This window comes from Pezoporus occidentalis, unplaced genomic scaffold, assembly GCF_034315485.1.
Source record: "Pezoporus occidentalis ecotype Australia unplaced genomic scaffold, CSIRO_AGI_Poc_V1 ctg34, whole genome shotgun sequence".
Taxonomy (NCBI): domain Eukaryota; kingdom Metazoa; phylum Chordata; class Aves; order Psittaciformes; family Psittacidae; genus Pezoporus; species Pezoporus occidentalis.
This window is the reverse complement of record NW_026915376.1, coordinates 3,800,801-3,823,119: the sequence shown is the minus strand read 5'-3', so window position 1 is coordinate 3,823,119 and position 22,319 is coordinate 3,800,801. Positions and strand designations below refer to the sequence as shown.

At 41.5% G+C, this 22,319-nt stretch overlaps 1 protein-coding gene across 1 annotated transcript; it reads left to right on the top strand.

Moving 5' to 3' along the window:
- Positions 1-3,772: 3,772 nt before the first annotated feature.
- FAM98A (family with sequence similarity 98 member A) lies at positions 3,773-21,560 on the top strand. The gene is made up of 9 exons (XM_062629585.1): positions 3,773-3,898; positions 4,065-4,143; positions 7,090-7,238; positions 8,017-8,151; positions 11,094-11,278; positions 13,657-13,737; positions 14,948-15,064; positions 17,924-18,091; positions 19,651-21,560. Exons 2-9 carry the CDS (start codon positions 4,091-4,093, stop codon positions 20,401-20,403), a joined length of 1,641 nt encoding a protein of 546 aa, XP_062485569.1. The 5' UTR covers positions 3,773-3,898; positions 4,065-4,090; the 3' UTR covers positions 20,404-21,560.
- The last annotated feature ends 759 nt before the right edge of the window (positions 21,561-22,319 follow it).

Genomic DNA, 22,319 nt, shown 5'->3' with positions numbered 1-22,319 from the left:
TCTTGTAAACATTTCACTACATCAGCGGGTTCTGCCTCTTTCAAACAGGGGTCCCAGTTCTCACATAAATCATGACACGACCACTCAGCAGCCAAAATGCTATAAGGTAATTGTTCCCAGCCCGGAATATCCAGTTCTGCACTTGTCTCAGCAACACTTTTCTTTATCTTTAAAAATGACATTTTGTTTCATATCCTGCTGACTACCCCAAACTTGTTTAGCAAATAGGCAGGGGACTCAACAAAATGATCACACACTAGTCTTAAACATGATCACACACTAGTTTATTAAACAAGCGCACTAAAGCAAACAAGCACACTAAAGCAACTAAGCACACTAACATGAATCAGGTTTATGTCTCTCTCTCTATATGCTAAACAAGCACAATAAAGAGAATAACATATATATATGTACAGCACAGAGGAAAATCAGCAATGCATCAAATCATTAAAGCATAGCGAGAATAGTGATTAAGAAGAAATACATCACCAAATACTACCCAATCTGCATCATCCAGGCCCACACTTCAAGATGGGAAGCCCTGTTACAGCTGATGCCGGAGTCTCAGGTAAGTGTGAAAGTTCCTACACGGTGCATCCACCCGCAGGTGAGGCTTCAGACTCGGCTAGAAGAAGCTCCTGCTTTTATATTCCTAGAAACACAGCCGGCTTTATGCCAGATCTCTCATTGTTCACTCCTGGAGTGGTGCAGGTTCTCATGATCTCACTGTTGTCTGCGCCAAGAGCATTGGCCAGGCACCACAGCAGGGCCAAATGTGAAGGTCATGGAGCAGCTGCACACTTACATTTTCCTGCCTGTTTCTGTTTTACTAATTGATGGGGGCACCAGAAAGGACACAGTCACCAAGGGAAAAAAAATGGTCTTATTTTACTATTAAGGTAATGCAGAAATAAAATGATATGTTTAGTAAAATAATCAGCTTACTATGCTCCAGGTTTAAGCAACAAACAAGATAAGCAAGGTAATGCACCTAATCGTTACTACATGAGAAAGAGAACACTGATTAAGATATATCACCAACTGCCTAAATATGTTACCACCACCCAGATCCGCAGCTGCTGAGGAGCCCCTGTTGCAGTGAGGATTTGAGGAACCTATCCCAGCAACTGGGAAGTTCTACGCAGTGTGTCCACTTGTAGATGAGGTCTCCAAAGTTGCTGCAAGAGGGTCCAGCTTTTTAAAGACCCAAATCAGGAAGTCAGAGTGACTTGCATATTCTTTTGTGTAGAAACATCTGGTGGTACACACCCTGACCAACCAAGATCAGGGCTTGACCAGAGCACAGGGCATGGCTGGTAGGGTTTCCTTGCAGACAATTGCACAAGATCATGCATGGGTCACCAGTCAGTATCCATTTTGGCATTAAAACAGCTAGCATAAGCGGTGCATTGAGTCTGTATACAAGGTTTATCTATTTCAAAACATCAGCATCAGCAGTTTATTGTTATGTCTTGACAAGGTTCATCTATTTCAAAACAGCAGCATCTGTTCAGAAGGAAGTCCTTTGTCTTCAGTCAGAGCTCACATCATCCCAGACACCAAAACCAATCAATCAAAAGGCAAATACATAGAAAACCAATTGTCTTTGTTAAATGACAACTGGTATCAGAGCAATGGAGCACCTCACACCTCTCAGAATAAGTACTTCTGGCCTCTGCACAGCCGCAGGCCACACAAAGGCTGCCCACTTCCTTAACTTGTATGTCACAGGCTGAGAGCACCTGACCAAGATCCACCATACACATCCACATCCCTCCAGAACTAAGGGGCTGGAAGGGGTTTACAGGAGTCCAATGGAGAGGACAGCAGCAGCCTGGGCTGGTTTTGTTCTTACCATAGAGGAAATTAGCATTACATTGCTTTTTCAGTGCTGGTGCATTGTAGGGAGTTATGTGCAGCTCCAGCCAGGATGCTGCAGTGAAGCTGCCTGAGGACCATGTGGAATCCCAGAGCTACAGCTCCCTGTGAGTGAGGGTGGGAAGGAGCTAAGGAGAGAACAAACATGAGGAGAGCTGAGCTCAGTTCTGCAGCTTGACAAGTCTTCTGCAGAGCCTTGGGTATTCCATGTAAATCAGCTACGCCAGTTACCACCCTGGTGCAAGCTGACAGCCTGAGCTGCTGCTACTCCCAGAAGCAACTGTTCTGCAAAGCCATGGGTCTTACTGCACAACAGCAAATTTCCTGGGACAAGATTAGTTTGTTTGAGAAGATCTTGTATGCAAAACAAAAACTAACCATGCGTTACCCAAGTGAATTTCTTCTACAGGGGGCAGGATGCTGCGCAGTTGCCATTCTCACCTCCCGTGCCTCAAAACTGTGGGTAGTGAAAATTCTTATGTAGCTAGGGGGAAAAAAGATAAATCACAACTGACAAGACACAGAAAAACAAAGCAAAGCTCTCTTCCCTGTCCTTAGGGGTAAGCGTAGCTGCCTGCTCCAGTGTAGCATCACACCTCCAACTATTCGTCTCTCCAACCACAGGATCCGTATGGTTTTCAAGAAATCACTGATTCCCACAGCATAGAAAGGAAAATAAGGCAGTTGTGGAACTGAGTGATACAGACTGGAGAGGATGCCTTCTGTCTTGTCCCTACCCTCCAGTATTGCCACAACCGAATCAAAGAGATGCAGTGACCAGAAGCAGCAGCAATGGAGGAGCAGGGGCAGACTGTGGACATACTGCCCTGCTTTGTACACTTCCAGCTGTGCAAGCAAGCTGAACGCAACCATTACATTAAATAAAATGTCACAAGCCTTCTGCTGCAGTGTTGAATTTGGGAGGGAAAAACTCAAACCCTCAGACCCTTAACTCAGACTACCCATGCAGACAAGGCTCCCAGGTGGAACACCTGAGATGCTTTGAATAAATCCAGACTGAATGGACCAAGGGAAAAGCAGGAAATCCTTACAGTCAAGTTTAGCCCAGCAGCTTGCCAGGAGCCTTAATCTGTTTGGTTTTCTAACAAACAAAACAGCTTACAGCCACCCTTTAGAAATCACTATACCACTAGAAGCAAGTGCACAAAGAAAGCAGAATGCCTGCATTATTCATGTTACATTTTTTCTGTTCAGGAGGTAATTTTCCCCTAAATGTGCAGATTGACCTGTCTTTAATAGCAGAACCAGTGATCGAGCTGTCTGTTAGAGAAGAATTTCTTCTTTAGCCCTTCGAGGCAGTGTTTCTTTGCCCTCCTACCTATCTTGAGGCTCCAAGATTCCCTCCTTATTTTCTTCTTAATGCCTGACAAGGGCAATTTCAGGAAGTACAGGCAGCCAGGACTCCTCTGCTGAAGCATCAGCTCGCTGCTGGGCACAGACTGTGGCTGTTATCTGGCTTTCGCTGGCAAGTCCTTGCCATTACAACATACTCTGCTCTCTGACCCATGCTCCCTTTTCAGTACGGATGCGCTTTCGGCACAGCTGCTGCGTACCAGGCAACGCAGCAGTGCTGCCTGAAGAGAACTGGACAGAGCAAGCCAAATTATCCCCTAAATTAATATTCCATTATTAATGATGACTCTTTACCCACGGCAAGTGAGCAACCGAAACAAGTGAACGGCGTCACACTCCTCCCCTGCCCCCAAAGGCAAAAATGAGTTTTAAAACAGCTGCCAGAGCACTGCCTTGAGGAGTTCCACCCTCTGCACTGAGCCCTGGCACAACCAGCACTGCCCCGGCGGCCCCATCCACCTCAGGACAGGCCGCCACCCACAGGGCGGAACGACACCGCGGAAGGCGCTCCCATCAGGCACGGCGATGGGCGGTCCGAGAGCAGCCGGGTGAAGGGTCAGGCCGGGGACCTGCTTCTCCCTCCCCCTCCCCTCCCCGCCCTGACATGCCAACCCGGCAGTCGGCGGCGCAGCACCGTGTGAGCCGCGTACGTGGGGCTGGGGCTGGCGGTGCAGCGTAGGGGCTCCGCGCAGGGCGGGGGTGGGCCGCTGACCCACAGCGGGGCCGGGGTGTGGGGCTGGGCTGGGGAGGGGAGCGGGGCGGAGGGTGGCGGGTCTGCCCGTACCAGGGAGCTGAGTCCCGCTGTCGCGCAGGTTCGCCCCCCGTGCCCCGCCGCAGGATGGAGGTCGAGCTTCTGGAGAGCGACGTTCTGGAGTCGCTGGAGGACCTGGGGTAGGTGCCCGAGGCTGAGGGACGCCCCGTCACGGGGTCAGCGATGGGGGAAGGGTGGGCGCTCGGTGGCCTTTATCGGGGCCATGGCGTGCGCGGGCGGCCGGTGTGGCCCGGGAGGCAGAAGGGCGCTTCGGTGCGGGCCCGTGGCTATGGCCGTGCGCCCCGGACAAGTGGGGCCGGTGTCGCCGCGCAGGGCCGCGGCCCCCCCGGCATGGTCCCTGTTCCTCAGAGCTGCGGTGCCCCCCCACGGTTGGGCTGGTGTTGGTGCCGGCTGGGGTCTGGCGAAGCACCAAGTGCAACAGACAGGTTTTCAGCCGTACCGGCCTTTATAAGCGTTTTACCTCTCAGTGCGTGCTGATCTCCTTGGTTCTTGTGGTGCCATCTCATCGGTAGCACCTCTCATCCACAGAGCGGCCTTAGCCGGGGATGGGGAAGGGAGAAGGCCTTTTATGGTAAGCCACAGGGAAAGAAAACTTTTAGGCTTCATATTTAATGAAAAATAATAGATGGGGGGAAAAAGGAAGCAAATTATAGTATTCCGCCATCCTTTTTTCTTTTTTTTTAATCACAGGAAACTTCTGTGTTTTGTTTAAACCTATTACTCTGTCAGAGTCAGTAAAGGTTATATAAATATGAAAGGGAGAGCAAGAATAATGTGTCATACTGTAAGCTCGCATGTCTGTAAACTGTTGAGAGTTCAGACGAGGCAGCTAGAATTTTACTGCTGCTAGTTCTATGCGAACAGTTGTATTTATACACACTGGCTACGTTCACATAACTCACTTTGTGGCTAGAGTCGTCATGCTCCAGAAAAGATTCTCTTACCAGGCTAAGTTGGTGATGATAGTTCCAAAACTTCACAAATAGGTTTCTGTTTTAGCAGATATTTCTCTGGCTGAAATATGAAAAGGTCTCTGCCGTGATGCATATACCATGCTTGGCTTCCTTTTTCTGCCTTATGTTTAGAAGGATATTAGTGGCTTGAAGGAGTTGCGATTTGTGCTCCTTATCTGTGTAATTGCAGACAGAAAGTGTTGCTGATTTTTGACATAAATAAAGTGAAAAATGGAAGCAGATTAAAAAATATCAGGATTGGCAAAGGTGGTTGAAAAGAAAATTTGGAGGACAAAAGACATGGGGCTTCCACAGTACTGATAACAACTGGGAAAATTACTGCATGTGACTACATGATTTGTTTCCTTGTGTCTGGAAAGACTGGGGTGTTTGAAGTTTCAAGCTTTGCCAGAAGTTCCATGATTCTTCATAGTTCAGCTTATCTTCAGTATCTGGTTAGAAAAAATATCTTTAATGTATTACTTGATTAATTTTTTTTCAATAGCATTGCACATCAGAGTTGTTTCCTTTTGAATTTTGAGGTGCTCAAGTAGCAGCCTCTTGTCTTGTAAGTCAGTCTGTTGAAAAAAGCAAACAAAATGGACAGCATAATGTCACCAGAAGGAGTGTAGCTCTAGAACATGTGCCATTGGCAGGAACGGAAGGAAAAAGAAACAGTTGGCAACTTGTGAATTGGATTACTGGGAAGTAGATGTGTAACTGAAGTTATAATTATCAGAGATAACACAGTCAAGATGTGATATCTGTCAAAGAAGAGTTCTAGAAAAGGGATTTCTGATGTGACCAGTGACTTAAATCCAGATCTTGCCAAAGCAAAAGGTTTGTCATCACTTCCCCTTCTACTTTGGTCTATAACTGCATGTTTCTGTTCTGAGTCCCAGAGGTTCCTATATATGTAGGTCTGAAACATCTGTGGGACAGGACTTGTTCTTATTAGCCTGTTGGAATTGTCTAACCTACTGTGGTAATGCAGGAGGGTTGTCATGCACCAGATTACAGCTGCTAGTAGATTAATTTAGTGTTGCTAATTGAGCTGCATTGTGAGGTAAAAGTTATTTTTGAGTGTGGCTACTTCATTAGATGAAGTAGCAGGCTGTTGCAATGATGTGAAGCACAAGAATGAAGTGTAGAGAATAACATTTTCATTTGCTCTGTGAGAGATTCTTTTACACCAGAGGTTTGCCAGGAGTTGACTGGACTTGCTGTGTTGCTGTGATACAGTGGGTGACTTTATCAGGAAATTTGAAAGAGGGGTTTTGGTCACTTATGCTCACTCCTGGATGTCTTTCTGATTCGGGTGCAGTATACCAAAACAATACTGTGCATTTTTCTTGGATACTCTGATAAGCTCTGACTTTGTGCTTCTACCTGGTTAACAGGGCAGTCTTCTTCCTACTCTTCCTCCTTTCCCTGACAGAGTTTCAGGGGGAGGAGACACAGATGTCCTGAAAACTGTCTTCCGATACCTGATCTTTAGACTTATGCTTTTTTACACTAGGCCTGATTTTTTGCTTATTTTGTTTATGCAAATAAGTAATTCTGTGTATTCTTCTTGTGCCCATTTAAGAAGAAAATTTTTCAAAAGAGGATATTGTTTTTCAGATTATTTGTGTAACATTTATATTGAAGGCTTAGCTTTGCATGGCAACCCTTGAATGTATGCTAGGAAACAACAGAAAAGATGCACTAGTTCCTCAGTAATCATTCAACCTACTGTAAAGCAGTGCTGAAGAATGATACTTTGAAACTTTTTTTGCCCTAGATAGGTATATAGTAAGTAACAAGAGACAAAGGCAGAGAAGTTGTCACTGTATGTCATAACATTCTCCAGGAGGAAAGCTTTGATGATAATCTTTTGTGACGCAGTCTTTTTGGCAGTAAGCTAATGTGCATGGAAATGCTGAGTTTACACAGACGTTTTCAGTATGCTTTTTCTTACAGTTCAGTGCAGGAACCTTACAGTTTAGATGTTCAGTCTTGTGGACGTGGAGAGCGTTTAGCTCTCAGTATGTACACTTCATAAAGTAAACGTATCACAGGACATCAGTCGTAGCAAACATTACTAAACTGTGCTTTTGTTTTACTTTCCAGTTACAAAGGTCCATTGTTAGATGACGGAGCGCTGGCTCAGGCAGTCTCTCATGGAGCCAACTCCCCTGAATTTACCAAGCTCTGTGCTTGGTTGGTATCTGAGTTACGGCTATTCTGTAAACTAGAGGAAAATGTGCAGGCAACTAACAGTAAGTAGCTATAACTGTAGCACAAACATGCACTTAATGTGTGTTGTTGCATGCCATAAAGATTTGGGCTGACAATTGCTTAATCTGTTATACCAGGGAGTATTATCGGCATGCTGTCAGAATTTGGATATTTTCCACCTCAGACTTGCTTAAGGAGCAGCCAGTAGAGGGTGAAATACTAGTGAGGATCAATCAGTCTTTCTTCTGAAGTTAGCTTTTTCTTTCAGTTGTTCAGCCATGGAGACTTTTTAAATTTCTTGGATAGGTTTAAGGAAACATTAGTGTCTTTTTCTAATAAGATCATGAGAATACTTTTATTTCAATGCTTCTGGTTTTATTTTGATAGAAGTAACTATAGTAACCATATTTTCTTTTTATTGTTGGTTACCTTAACTATGTGCTTACTATGTATTTTTTTTTTCCCTATGTTTGTAGTGGGATGAGTTAGTTAATACTTAAAATACCCCTGTAAAATTTGTGATGTTTTTAATGTCACTTTTTGTTGTAGAAGTTGTCAGTGACTGTCTGTTGTAGCTGGAAAAAGCTGTGTGTGAACCATAATTTTTACTATAATGAGGGTTATTGTGGCTCCAGGTAGGTTGTGCTTTGTCTTTGAGAAACACAAAAAATGCATTTGGCTTCCATTAAAAGCAGGGTTTTAATTTTAAAGAGCAACTGGAGCAGAGCATTTTTTTTTTCTAATAGCTAATTCATTCTAATCATAGCCATATAAATGTATATTTTAGCTGTAAACAAATTATTATCCTTTCCTTCTGAGGTCCAAATGAAGCAGAAGAATTTCAACTTGAAATGAGTGGGTTGCTGGCTGAAATGAACTGTCCGTATACGTCATTAACATCAGGAGATGTGACAAAACGCCTTCATAATCAAAAGAACTGTCTCTTGCTGCTTAGTAAGTTAAAAGGGCGCTTGTAAGCAAACCTCTTCTTGTGAAGAACCATAGTATTGTTTCTTACACTTAATGAGATCCTGTTTTGTTTATCACAATGTATAAAAAGCTACCTAAAATTATGAGTTAGTTTTCCTTGTAATTTACAGTGTCAGAATATGGGTCTCATAAACTTAGCAGTCACTCTGTAACCAGTCTGAGCATGAACCTTTTTCACATTCACTACCAAAAAGCCTGTCCTGTTACTTCTCAAAAGGTACTCTGAAGAGGGAGTAATTTGAAGGATTTAGCAAGGATTTAGCCACTGAACTTTGTTTAGAAGGGTGTTAAAAATAACAGCTAACATCACATGCATCATCATTTTGGAGCCCCTACTGTGGGGACTTGCGAAGTGCAATAAGACTTGCATTTTCCTACATCCTGACAACAATTTGAATCGTTGCAAAAAAGAGAGAATGTTTTATCCTGACTGCCAGTTCTTTTGATCAGTTCTTAAGAAATTAGCAGGAGCAGCGATGACATCTCTTTCACCCAGAAGATCTCAATAGCTAAATTGGTTTTACTCTTGCTTAGGAAATGTTGGAGGAGAAGAAATAGTACTTAAATTTGGAAAAATGCACGTGATGTTGATTTACATTAAAACAAAACAGAAAAATGAATTTTTACAAGTGTCAGAGTTGGAAATTGCAACACTAATTCTAATATGATCTTAAAATAAATGAATGTTCTGTTTGGTTTCTCAGTTTCTGCTAATTCTTCAACTTTCAAAGCAGAAATTTAGTTGAGCCCTAGCTGAGATGTAAAAAATGAATTACAGAGTAGGTTCCTGTATTTCAACAGTAGGAGAAAGATGAGTAGCAAGACTTAGTCTGAATTTATTTTGATAGTATGCTCAAAAATGTCAGATGCAGTGAGGTAATTAAAAATTTAAATTACTTTGTAGCTCAAACAATCTGCTCTTCAGCTTATTCTCTGTAAGCCAAGCCATTTGAAATTTGGCTTGTCTGTGACACACAGTTTATCCCAGAGGTCCTGTGTGATGCACATTTTGGTAATATAAGCCCATGTTCAGCAGCTGAACTCTGGTATCCCATCTGGCAGGAACACTGTGTTTATTGTCAACTGTTGAATTGAAATAGATGCCAAATTCCTTTTTTTGTGTACCATGATAATTGCATAGCTTTCTTTACCTACATTAAGCTAACTTAATTAAAAGTATCTGTCCTGGGTTCAGCTGTAACAGCTATTTTTCTTCCTAGTAGCTGATACCATGTTGTGTTTTGGCTTTAGTCTTTGGCTTTAGTCTGAGAACAATGCTGATAATACACAGACGTTTTAGTTGTTTCTAAGTAATGCTTACCCCTATCAAGGACTTTTCAGTCTCTCATGCTTTGCCAGTGAGGAGGGGCAGAGGAGGCATGCTCTTCCGGGAGGAAGCAGAGACAGGACAGTATTCCCTAATGCCATAAATCCAGACTTTTTAAGGAGAAACAGAATAAACCTCTTCAGTGGTATGCCAGGATATTTTACATTTTAATGTAATGCAGCACACTTTATGTCAATTGGAAGATGTAGCAGTACTGCCCAGAGAGGAAAGCACCAAATAAATGGAAGTAGTTAGGATTGTCTTGGTGTGCAGCAGCTCTAGAATAACACATTAAGTGTTATTCTATTAAGTCTGCCAAAATAAGAAGTGCAAGAGTTTCAGGTGCGTTCAGGAAAGATCTGCAAAAAAGGATCACTGTCTGGAGAACATTTATGTCTTACAGAGGTAGCTTGAATGTGAGCTCTGAATTCTTGACATAAAATTCTGCTGGTGGTATCTTTTTTTCAGGAGGTCCTAATGGGGTGTAAGTAACTGAAAATTAATATAAGAAAAATGTGTATAAAGTACCTTTGAAAGAATTTAGAAAGGATTCTTTGTAGCTTTACATATTGTAAGAATTTTATACTTTAGAGGTGTTCTGTGTCTTTAGTAGGAGTTATTCTGGAGATACAGGAAAAATTCTAGAGATCATTAAAATGCTTTGTTGTTTTCTTCATCTTTTGATCTGTCCCAGTTTTATAGGTAGTGAGCTGCTTTTGTATCGCTGTGGGATTACATCGCTGCTCACAAGTCTGCCTTTATCAGTCCTTATTTTTAGAAGTAATTATTTACTTTACTGTTATGGTCACCCAGTATGATTCATGATAAAAGTATTGTTAAAGCTGTGTGTCTATAATTTTTTTTCTTCAATTCAGACTTCAAAGTTGTGCCAATTACAAATGAAGGTGGTGTGCTAAATTTATATCACTGACTTGCAAATTTGTGCCAATTACAATTTTTCATGTTTGATAAAAGAGTGTGTGTGCTCTCTCAGGGTTCAATCAGTTACTGCCTTCCTTTCTGCATGTCCTGGGTTCAAGACACTGGAATTATTATAAACCTGAATTCTTAATAGTACTTTTAGAAGTGGTTTCCATTCTGCATCTTGCCTGTGGAAGTAGAGGAGATTCATCCAACATTTCGCTTCTCTCTCCTCATTTCCTTGCCTTGTTTCCTAGAGCATCAAGCAGTGCTTGCTTGTCTGGCTTAAAGTGTATGTCCCAGTCCCTCATCCTGCTTATTTCCATGTTCCTTGTCTCCTGTCCTTGCTGGGCAAAGCCTGAAGGAAAAGAGCTGTGCTGTGTTGAACTCTGAGTAATACCTGTTGGAATCATAGGGATTTTTTTTCAGGCTTTTATTGGTTGTACTAAACCTTTCCCCTGTTTGTTGTGTTTCTAGCATTGGGCTTAGTGATTATTAGAAATACGAGTGTTCTGCGGATACCAAAATTATAGCCTTCACTCTTTCTAAAATGGTCCATTTGCACATTTGTTCATTGTAAGCACTTGAGTTCTCACTGGTTCTAAAATACTTTAACTCGGCTATATCTGATGCTGAAATCTAATTTTTCTTACCCCAGCATACCTCATCTCAGAACTGGAAGCTGCCAGAATGCTGTGTGTGAACGCCCCTCCTAAAAAAGCACAGGAAGGAGGTGGCAGTGAAGTCTTTCAGGAGCTAAAAGGCATATGTATTGCTTTAGGCATGTCCAAGCCTCCCGCCAACATAACGATGTTCCAGTTCTTCAGTGGAATTGAAAAAAAAGTAAGATCCAAAGGAACAAAACTAGAATATTTGCGGTGTTTTTGTTTTGATGGAAAATAGTTCTGCTACCGGAGAAAGATTTGCCTCTTGTGAAACTCGAGTGTTGGAATTGTGAAGGAGAGCTAACATGGTTTACTGAGTATGCCAAGAGTCAAGATTTTGAAGATGAGTTTAAAGGCTTTTTCCATGCCAAGGCACGAGGTCAGGGACTACTGCTATCATTGCCTTCCAGGGTGAGGTATTTCTTACTCTGCTGTAGGCTTTAATGTCATCACCTGTTGCAGAAGACATGGAAAATGCTGAGCTTAGGCCTCAGGAAGAATGTTAAGGAGAAATGTATTCCAAGAAATACATAAAATTAAGAAATTTCTACAGGAATCTACTATTTGAAAAAAATGTTTAGATTAAAAGGTGTTGTAACTGAAGTCAAGTTTACACCTTTTCCATAAGGCTTCATTGGTTCTTGTGTTCCGGTTTATTTTTTGTTCCTTTACATGTATGCATTCTTCAGTTTTTTTGGGGTTGTTTTTTTTTTGAAAGAAATTTTCTTCTGTTTGAGTAATTTTTTAAAGCAGAGAAATGAAGTGGAATGGACTGTCCAGTGCACAGACCAAAGGTGGGCGAAAGGAATTTAAGTTACATTAACTAGCTTAGCTTGCAGGATAGGGGCGAGCAAAACAGCAGAAAAGAATCTTTGTAATCACATCTGTTCTTTAAAGTTCACAAGGCGTCCTAAAATACTTTCAGAGAAGATTTTTGACTAACCTTTTAGTTGCAATATTTAAACAGATCCAAGCAACTGAAAATAGTGCTTCATTTCTTTGCAAGAACTCAGTTTAGATTGACCTCTTGGGAGTATTTTTGGAGGGTATTTTTCCAGAAAAAGCCTTAAGGTGTAGAATGGAAGCAGTATGTTTTCTGGTTTTGGTATTGTCATAGGCATTAGATAGTTAGATACATAAGAATTTGTGCTTCCATTTTCTATAAAAGTAGAAAATATTCCTACCAATGAACAATACTAGCAAGCTTTGCTGGTGAAAGAGACTTAAAAATAGAGAATACAAAGTAGGTAAAAATACTTTTAATCTGGGAATTCTGTTATGTTTTTCTAACTGACTTTTCTGTTTCATTGTCTTACAAGGTTAAATGTTATCTCAGTAATTTATATCCGTAATAGTCATACTAAAAAAAAAAAACAACCTGAACTTTCCTTATGGCTTAATAAAATACATCAGGAATTTCTAATCTACAGAGTTTCTTAGGAATTATGAATAGCTCTTGTGCTTACAGTCCAAACAGTTCAGATGTTGGTAGTATTTGAGGATGAAGGAAAGTTGACTAAGAACTGAACTTACTGCACTTTGTAAATGAAAATATATCACAAAGTTAAGCAAAATATGAAAACTTAAATAACAGAGCGAAAATTTTCTTCTTGAGTGTAAGATGATAGTTGTGACAGGAGATCACCCCAAAATTTTTGTTTTTTTAAAAACTGAGTCTTAGAATGGCAATATTCTAATCTAGCACGTGGAAATCAAGCTACCTTTTTCTTTGCACGTACATAGTACAGTTTGGAGTGGATCTTTGTGTAATTTACTCTTTGTTAATGATCTACCCCATTAAAAAACACCAAGCTGCTGATACTTGAATGAACTGCTACCTCCGCTATTCTGAAAGCGCTTGGTTTTAAAATCTTCAAGTTAGACAAATTAGGCTCAGTACCTTTGGAAAACCAGCTCACTGAATTTGTTAAATCAGCTGCTGGATTGAACAGCCAAGGAAATTGAAAAACATGGTTTGCATCAGTGGAAAAGTGAAGTTTCGTAACTCCAGCCTGCTTTCATCCAAGTTTTTGTCACTGCTACTCCATTTCTTCCCCTGAAATCCTCAGAAATTTCGAGATGGGAATAGACAACCGAAGTTGTTCCCAAACTTTTAAAATGCAAGATAAATTAAAGTTTTCATATTGAAGATTTTCTCCTTTTCATTCTTTAGAACATGTTGTATTTCACATAGTCTTAATACAAACCTTTTTGAAACAAGTGTGTTTCTTCTCTGAATTAGAGGGGTGATGTTTAGACTAATCCTTCTGTCTTCAAGAGTAGCTGTACCTCATAGGATCTTTCTGTTTTAACTGTAGATCTATTCGGTCATCCCTTCTCTTAACTTTTAAATAATCACAGCCAAGACTACCAGAAATATAAAAATAGCTGCTTTCCAAACGAAGGGTGCTTGGTTCTCTGTCCCGGAGAAAACAACTTTATTGGAGTTTGCTCTGTCATGCCTATGACTGTCCAAGAGTCATCCCCTGTAATTTGAATCTTCAAAAGGTAATTTTGTTTTAGCCGATGCTTATGTTTTTATATGTCTCCTAACAGCTGAAGGAAACACTAGCAAAGGTTCCACCTAATCATGTTGGAAAACCCTTATTGAAGAAACAGCTGGGACCTGCTCACTGGGTAAGTAGTTGCAGGTATTACAGCCTGTTTCCCCTTTTCAGATATATAAAATATTAATCTTGATTCTGTGTGTAGTGTTGCAAAATTTTCTCATCTTTTTCTGAAGAGAAGACAGTTTCTTTTAGTATTTTACATATCTATCAGTGCAATAAATGTTCAGCAACTGGTAAGTTCTTAGGTTCATGAATCTATATGGGCAGATGCAGGCAAAAGTTTTGCATAATAAGGAGACTTAAGGTGGTGGTGCTGACTTTTGGCTTCTTTCCAACCAGCCTGTGTGTTTTTCCATCATTTTCCTCCTCTGTCTTGTTGGAGTAGTCTGCTTCTTTCATAGCTTTTTGACCAAGGAACTCTTAGTGTCCAGGTGGAAGGTGGGAGAGGCTGTGCCCCCAGGCCACAGAGCCACAACCATCTCCAGTTGGGCTTTGTCTGCTGTTTTAGAAGGATGGTGCCTGGTTTAGGTGCTGCTGCTGCACCAACACAAAGCTATGGCCACTGCTGCAAGACTGCAAGTCTCTTTTGTGTCTCTTGGTTAAAGCTGAAGTCTGCTTCCTTTAGTGTTTGTATTGTTGAAGCTGACAGTAAGCCCTGCCCCCCCCCTTCCAGTCAGGCTGCAGTCAATACATAAATTATTTCCTTAATGGTGCATATCTCAACTGTAGCTGTGGCTAGACAGCCCTCTGCTACCAGGTTTGTTTCTGATGATGGCTTTTCACCATAAGGGCACTGTTGTCTGTATGCAGATTGTGCTTTAGTCAAGATCCTCTTACACTACTTTTAGTTCTCTATCTTTGCCCTTAAGCTTACTACTTTTCAAGAAGGCAAGGACACCCTGCTCCCTAGACTTAGTTACATCCTGGCATCTCCTTCAGCTTGTTGCATGTAGTGTTTTCTCATTTCTGCTAGGTGTTGAGAAAAGCCTCAGTATTGTGTGCAGTTTCTGTGTCTCTTCTGAAAAACAGGCAGCTGTGCTGTTAGAAATGGTAGAAGGCTGAATGTGAGGGTAACAGAGCCTTTGAAGACCTCAAGAAAACAGTGTCAGCAGGCAGAGCTTGCTGTGAGCCCATTTGACAAGGGAGATAATTGTGGGCTTAAGCCCTGTTTAAAATTTCTGTGTGTCTTTTTCTCTTCCATTCACATAGTTTATTATCTTAAATAGAAACATTTTATCTGTAATCCATAGGTTATGTTTATAAATTGTTTTTTTCAGGAAAAAATTGAAGCAATTAATCAAGCCATAGTCAACGAATATGAAGTCCGAAGAAAACTGTTAGTGAAACGTTTGGATGTTACTGTGCAGTCCTTTGGCTGGTCAGATAGAGCTAAGGTACAACTTGCTATGAAGTCCTGGTTGGTGGTAATGCTCTAGAATAAGTATCTCTGGAAAAGCCCCTCATTGTTTCATCCTTCATGAGTAAAAAATAACCACGGGAGTTGTCTTGTTTCGGTTTCAGTTTCTAAAGAAGTTTCGTGATGATGTAAGATGACGAAAAGATTTTACTTAAAACTCTTTTGTTGGGTTTTAAAACATTATGTAGAATGAGAAGATAGACCATGTGTGACTAGCTATGCACCAAAGCCACCACATAACAGCTAAGTAGGCCACTAGGAAAAAAGAAAAGTAAGTGGAGATCCAGCTGTTTGTGTTCAGAGTACCATAATGTGACTCATTAAGTGCTGTGTCCATGTGATGGTAGAAAAGCATCTTCCTGTTGGCCATCCCTAAACTTAATTTGTGCTGTCCACAGTGATCAGGTTTCTTAACTCGAAGTGTGTCTGCACAGCTCCATAGATGCACATGAGAAAAGCTGCTAAGGCACTACATTTTCATACCTCATAGATAGGGTAGTATTTTTTTGTGCTGCTTTTGTCTTTGAACTGTGCAAGTAGCTGTGACACGACATCTGTTCTGTCTATGTGATACATATCCCACTTTTAAAAATAATGATGTGGTTTCCCTATTTCCTGCATTTCATAGTGAAATGATTTTTATGATTCTATCCTAAAAAGGAATCATGGAATGGTTAGGGTTGGAAAGGACCATAAGGTTATCCAGTTCCAACCCTCCTGCCATAGACAGGGATGCCTCACACTAGACAGTGTTGCCCAAGGCTCTGTCCAACCTGGACCTGAACACTGCCAGGGATGGAGCATTTACCATGGCAGAATTTAACAAATAGTACGTATTTCGTATTTTTTTTTTTTTTTTTAGGACTAAGATCTGTTAACTTGCTGTTAATTATGCTGCTAGCAGTGTTTGAGACTGAGTTATTAGTGATAAACTGTCACACACAAGTCACCAAATGTTTTTTCTTAAGAAATGATTTATTCGAAAGGCAACTGTATTTTAATAATAAACTGTGACATCTCCCCATTCTATTTTTTTTTCTTGAGTAGGACCTCTGCTGATGTACTGTCTCTTAAACCTTATATTCTTCAGGTTTTTTAGTAGGAAGTTGAACTGATTGTTTGAATACTTTAATAGTGAAAATGGGGAGAAGTATGGATTAGGTTAAAAGCCAGGGACTTCTGATTGTGTTACAGCTTTTGCATCCAAATCCATGTTCGTTTTTTGTTTTCTAGGAGAATTCTCAGATGTTTTTGAAGTTGACTAGGTGCATGAAATCCTTTCACAAAGCCCGCAAATTGTATATATGCATTTCTATCTGTTGAAATGCAAGTCTAAATTTTTTAGGACCATAACATACTCACATTGGGGAATATGGCTATGGTATTCCAGACATGCAGTAGAGTTTAACAGTAGCTTTTAGCTTTAATACATTATGGTAATAATGTTAATATTTTTCTTTTAAAATCTGAAAAGTATCAGAACACAGTACTATAACTAAATAATTACTTCTCCAGATAGTAGAAGCACCAGTAAAAACTTCGTAGTCTGTTATTAGGGGGTTTTAAAGTTGCAAAATTTTAAGTTTCACTGAAAAGAAAAATACCATAGCACCAGAATACTGCACTCAGCTCTCAGTCAAACTTCCCAGGGAAAAACATACTACTGCTCTAGTGAATACCATTGCTTCTCCTGTCTTTAGCCAGCATCAGGTAAATGCCATGCATATTTTCCTGTGCAGTTTGTAATACAAACACAGTAGCTTTTGGCTCTAAAAACTTAAACTTGCCACCAAGACACTTGGAAATACATTCTCTCAGTTTGTCCCAGTTGCAGTTTTCTGCCTTCAGATGGAAAATAGGATTTTAAAATTTGCTCCTAAGTTCTTGACCTTTCAAGGGAATTGTTGGAAAACCTGGTTTGCCTGACCCCACTGTTGTCATCTGGGTTCCAGACAAAAAGCAGCCCTTCTGTCTGGGTGCAGATTGTAATCTAGTTTATCCTAACTGCATCGCACATTATATACACTGTTGATAACTGAAGATAGGTGTAACTCGTGTATTATGTCATGGCTTGTAACACAGATTTCTGTTGTGTCTGTCAGTTGGAAAACTGCTGTGACACTTTTGAGGTGTTCAACGAAGCCAGTATGGTTAATGGCAAAAGGCAGTAGAGGAAGAGAGATTGCATACAAAGTAAAGCTGATGTGTAGGATCTCATTTCTAGCTTGGGCAGTACATGTGGAAGACAAAGGACTGAATTAGAACAAGCTCTTGAGAGCTTTAGTTCTGTTAGTACGCTTTCCATGGGTTGCTTTTGTGAAGAAGCTGGCTTCAGTGAAGAGTGTGAAAGAGTTAACACAGCCTTTTCCTGCTCATACAGTGTTGGAGATAGGGTGATGCTAGTCTAACTGGAATGGGCGTGGGTCAGGGTGCAGGCACAGGAGGAAGTCTGGAGGCTGGACATGGGCATGTTTCATTTTCAGTATCTTTTAGACATTATCAGTAATTTGTATACCAATATGTCACACTTCTGTTCTGTTTGGCTGCCTGAAGGTAACACAGTCTGCATGTTTATATTGTTAATCCTAAAACTGTCAGTTGTTCAGTGTCTTGGCAGTTCAGTCAGAATAGTGTTTCCTGTATTACTTAAGAAATGGATTTGACAAATGCTAGCTTTGTTGCAGTGATTTGTAGTTACAAAGCGGTGGTTCTCACTGGTATTTATATATATGTTTCTATTTGCAGTAGTGTCATCAGTGTTAATTTGATTCTTTTGGTGAGGTATCCCATTGCTTTCCTATTACTTTAGCTGACTGGGTTTTCTTCTCTTCAATAGAGTCAAACAGAAAAACTGGCTAAAGTCTACCAGCCAAAACGTGCCCTCTTATCCACTAAGTGCACTATTTCCATAGCAAATCTCTTGGCAGCTCGGCAGGATCTGTCAAAGATCATGAGAACAAGCAGTGGGTCCATCCGAGAGAAGAGTGCATGTGCCATTAATAAGGTACCTTTGGTGACAAATGGTTTGTTCTGTTATATATATTTATGTAATTTGAATGTAGTAATAAAACCTACTTTTTTAGGATTGTAAAATTGGAAATAAAGGATAAGAAACGTGGTGTTTATGTACTCCAGATTATGCATCAGTGCATTATGGGAGCTCCAGTTTCACCTGTTTAGTTCAGAATGCCTCTTCTTAGGGGCAGTAAAAAATTGCTGCAATATCTTTTGGTAACTTTCAGTGGGAGCAGGCTTGTGCTGATTTCATTACCCTGCTGCAACCTAATTTTGTCACTGTGTCTAAACTAACACCTACATAGTAACCTTGTTTCTAGTCTATGTGAATAGAAGATATTAAGAGTGCAAAGCAAGGATCTCAAGTTAGATTCCTGTGTGTGCACAAAAAAGATTATAGTCAAGTGTGTAGTTTTAGTACTGACATAGTAGGAATATGATTTAGACTAAGCAACTTGTTTCAAAAATTATGATTACACATGAGTAATAGGCTCACAGACATACATGTTCTGAACTTGAAGCTCAGTAGCTATGTACAGTGGTGTGCATAGTCATTTAAAATTTGTGGGTGTGCATGCATGCTTTTTCTGCTTTCTGGGTACCAACTGTATTTCAGGTAAAGCTGTAATTAATTTAGCATAGAGTGGTGGTGGGTTGATTTGATCTCACACACACACACACACGCACACACACACACCCCCCCCAAATAATTTTTGCATCTTTTTAGTGTAGTTGGAGCGTGGAATGTAAGAAATTAAGTAGGAAGACAGATGTGACTGTATCATCAGACTGCATGTATGTACTGCCGGGAATGCAGTACTGCTCTGATGCTGATCCATACTGTATTAACTTATCTCAATATTAATCAATATTAAATTATCAATAGTAAATGTTTTCCAAGACAGTAACAAAGTAACCTGCTTCTACTGAACTTACTCTGTTACAGCACTTTAAAACCTGAGGCAATGTAAATGTCCTGTCCCATTGTAAGTCTTGCTAAATTCTTAATGTCACAGCACCCTTAGGCAGCTAAAGACCTCTGGAGTCTTGCTCAACTGTGATTAGTGCTGTCTAACACCTCTTTGTTGGTGTGTAAGTTTTTGCATGTCCCTACTGAAAAATAAGAATCTTTGCACTTTGTTTACTAAGCTGATGGCTTCTACAGCAATTCGGAGTGCCAGTTAGGAAAGAAACTGTGGTGGTGGTGTACTTGTGGTTGTTTGAGATTAGCAGTCTGCACTAATAAACAGTTTAGTGAAGGGCTGTATTGATGCTGCCTCTGCTGGGGTGCCTGCTGTTTGAACAAAAAGCCCAGGTCTCCCAAAAAGCACCCATTTAGCAGTGCTTGGAGTACTAGATAATCCCTGTTCGGTTTTTATTAGTTGGAGACGAAGTTCTGTCACATTCAAACAGGCAAAAGTTTGCCTTGATGAAATCTTCTGGGTGTAAGAACTCTTGGGCGGCTGCTGTTTGTGGTGTGTATCAGTAAATGTGACTCTTCTGTGAGGTGCTACAACTCCTATGGCAGTTCTCCCTTTCCCTTTGCAGGTGCTAATGGGCAGAGTGCCTGACAGAGGAGGAAGGCCCAATGAAATCGAACCGCCACCTCCTGAGATGCCACCATGGCAGAAAAGACCAGAGGCTGGTCCACAGCAAGGCGGTGGCAGAGGAGGAAGAGGTGGCTATGAATATGGAGGGCGAGGAGGTTATGACCATGGGAGTCACGACCGAGGGGGAAGAGGAGGCTATGACTCATCATACGGAGGGCGAGGAGGTCATGAACAAGGAAGCCATGATCGAGGAGGACGAGGAGGACGTGGTGGTTATGATCATGGAGGCAGAGGAGGCGGAAGAGGAAACAAGCTTCAAGGAGGTTGGACAGATGGTGGAGGTGGTGGCTACCAGGATGGCAGCTACAGGGAGAGCAACTACAGAGATGCAGGTTTTCAAACAGGCTACCACGGTGGTGGTGGTGGCGGCGGCGGTGGCGGTGGCTACCAAGGGGGAGGCTATGGTGGCTACCAGTCTTCAGGAAGTGGCTACCAAGGGGGTGGTGGTGGTGGTTACCAGCAAGACAACAGATATCAAGATGGTGGGACCCACAGTGACCGAGGGGGTGGCCGTGGAGGAGGGAGGGGTGGTCGTGGTGGTCGTGGTGGCCGTGGAGGACAAGGAGGGGGCTGGGGGGGCAGAGGTGGGCAGAACTTTAATCAAGGGGGGCAGTTTGAGCAGCATTTCCAGCATGGAGGTTATCAGTATAATCAGTCTGGCTTTGGACAAGGAAGACATTTCACAAGCTGAGGCTGCTAAAAATTTTCACTTCAGCAGAGCTCATGTAATAGAAACCTGGTTTCAGAGGCCTGGCTTAATCGCTGCTTGAGTAGTACAGGTTGGTACCGTGGCAGGTAGAATCCTTTGGGTGGGATGTTTTGCACTGAGCAAAGTACCACTTTTTGTAGACTTCTCCTGCCCGCAGTTTGTCTGAATTAAGTGCATCATCACTACGCACTGCACCCTAAACATCAACTAATAGCCATGCTTTTTAGATGTTGATCTGGTTCCTTCTGCTCAGAACACTTTTGTTTTGAAACTACCTGCCGTGTTTGCCTTTCGCTTTGATTTAAAAAAATACCAAGACCTGTCTGGTCAAATTTGTGTATTATAATACACAACAGAACTTATGCATTCTTCCCCCAGATCACTGTGCAATCAGATGTTCTAAAACCAGTTCTGAGTATGGCTTTCTGGCTTGTTGGCCTCTCATTTTAGTCACAAAGATGTTAACACACACGTGCGCACACACACAGTGAACTCCCTCTGGCAAACAGGTTTTTTGTCTATTCTATGAGCTCTCCTGTGGATGCCATGTCCGGTAGCCTTATCTCCTGCTAGACAACGTGTTCCCACCTGCTCAACTCGGAAGACTGACCACCGCCAAAATCTGCAAAGATCATTTAGAACTAAGCTAAATTGTGAACAGATAGTGTGTGTAGGCCTGTAGTTAGGTGTGGCAATTAAAACTGACCTGCATCCATCCAAAACAAGTTGCTCCTCTTCAAACCTAATTTTTACTTGAAATCAGCTACAAGAAATGACAGATTTATTTTATTTGCAAGTTAATACCACTGGCTTAGCAAATCTAGGGCAATTTGTTTTGGGGGTTGTCTTTTTAAGGAAATGCACTACGGCCTAGGAAGATGAGTTCCTGCCTGGAGGAAGCCCTTTTATTATTGCTGCAGAAAACAAAGCCTGGCTGAGTTTGGTGTTCTGATGTTGGTTGGTTGGTTGGTTTGTTTATTTTGGTTTTGTTTTGTTTTGTTTTTTCTTTACTGAAAGCCACATAATGCTTCTTGCTGTTTTTTTTTTTTGTGTACATAAACATGGTCAAGCTGTGAAAGAAAATGGCTGAAGGTGTGCTGTTGTATAAAAGGTGAGCAATAAAAGTATGTGTATGTTCACTTTGATTCAGTTTCTTTTCCTTCTTGGTAGTAAAAAGCAGTTACTACAGTAGCTGGGAATGGCTGCCTGCTTCATCTAATGTACGTTTTGATCTGGTTTAGATGTTGTAGTTGTCCCAGCCGTACTCTGCTTTCTACCTGCTGAGAAGCTGTCAAAACAGGAGCAGATGGAGGGAACTGGTCTTCAATTGCTCTGAGTTTTGTTCTGTTCCTCGCTTTGAACTGGTGTAGCAGGATGTGGTACTTTCTCTTAGGGGTTGCTGTGTAAAGTTGTAATTAGGCTGTGTGAGCACCCGTCTCCCAGGTTATGCTCCTGCATGCCATGTGAACATGGTATGCTGCTTCTGGGAGCTCGTCTGGGCTTCTCCAGACTTGTGGAAAATGTAGGCTCCTGCTACTGTGCTGGGATTGCTGTAGCGGAGCATATGCTGATGGCAGTCTCTAGTTAGCTGCAGTGCCCTTGGAGCTGAATTCAGGTTGATGCAGGCAGGAGGAGTTCCTTAGATTACAGAAGTAAATAACGTGAGCATTTGAGAGAATCTGTGTACTGCTGGTGTTTCTGTAATCCGAGCTAATTGAGAAAATATCATGGTAAACATTGTTTAGAATTGATTTCCCTGTTTCCTTCCATGATGAATCTGAAGATCTCCTGTTTAATTTATTGTGGCCACTAGGTGCTGCTAGTGATCCAGAGGCTGGAAGTGAAGGTGCCTGTGAAAGACACGTGGGAGTCTGACTTAATGTCTCTTCTCCTTTTTT

Coding starts and splice junctions, on each gene's coding strand:
- FAM98A (XM_062629585.1), top strand. CDS start 4,091: ATGGAGGTCGAGCTTCTGGAGAGCGACGTTCTGGAGTCGCTGGAGGAC. Junction 11,279..13,656: donor TCAGTGGAATTGAAAAAAAA/GTAAGATCCAAA, acceptor GTCTCCTAACAG/CTGAAGGAAACACTAGCAAA. Junction 15,065..17,923: donor GCTGGTCAGATAGAGCTAAG/GTACAACTTGCT, acceptor TCTCTTCAATAG/AGTCAAACAGAAAAACTGGC.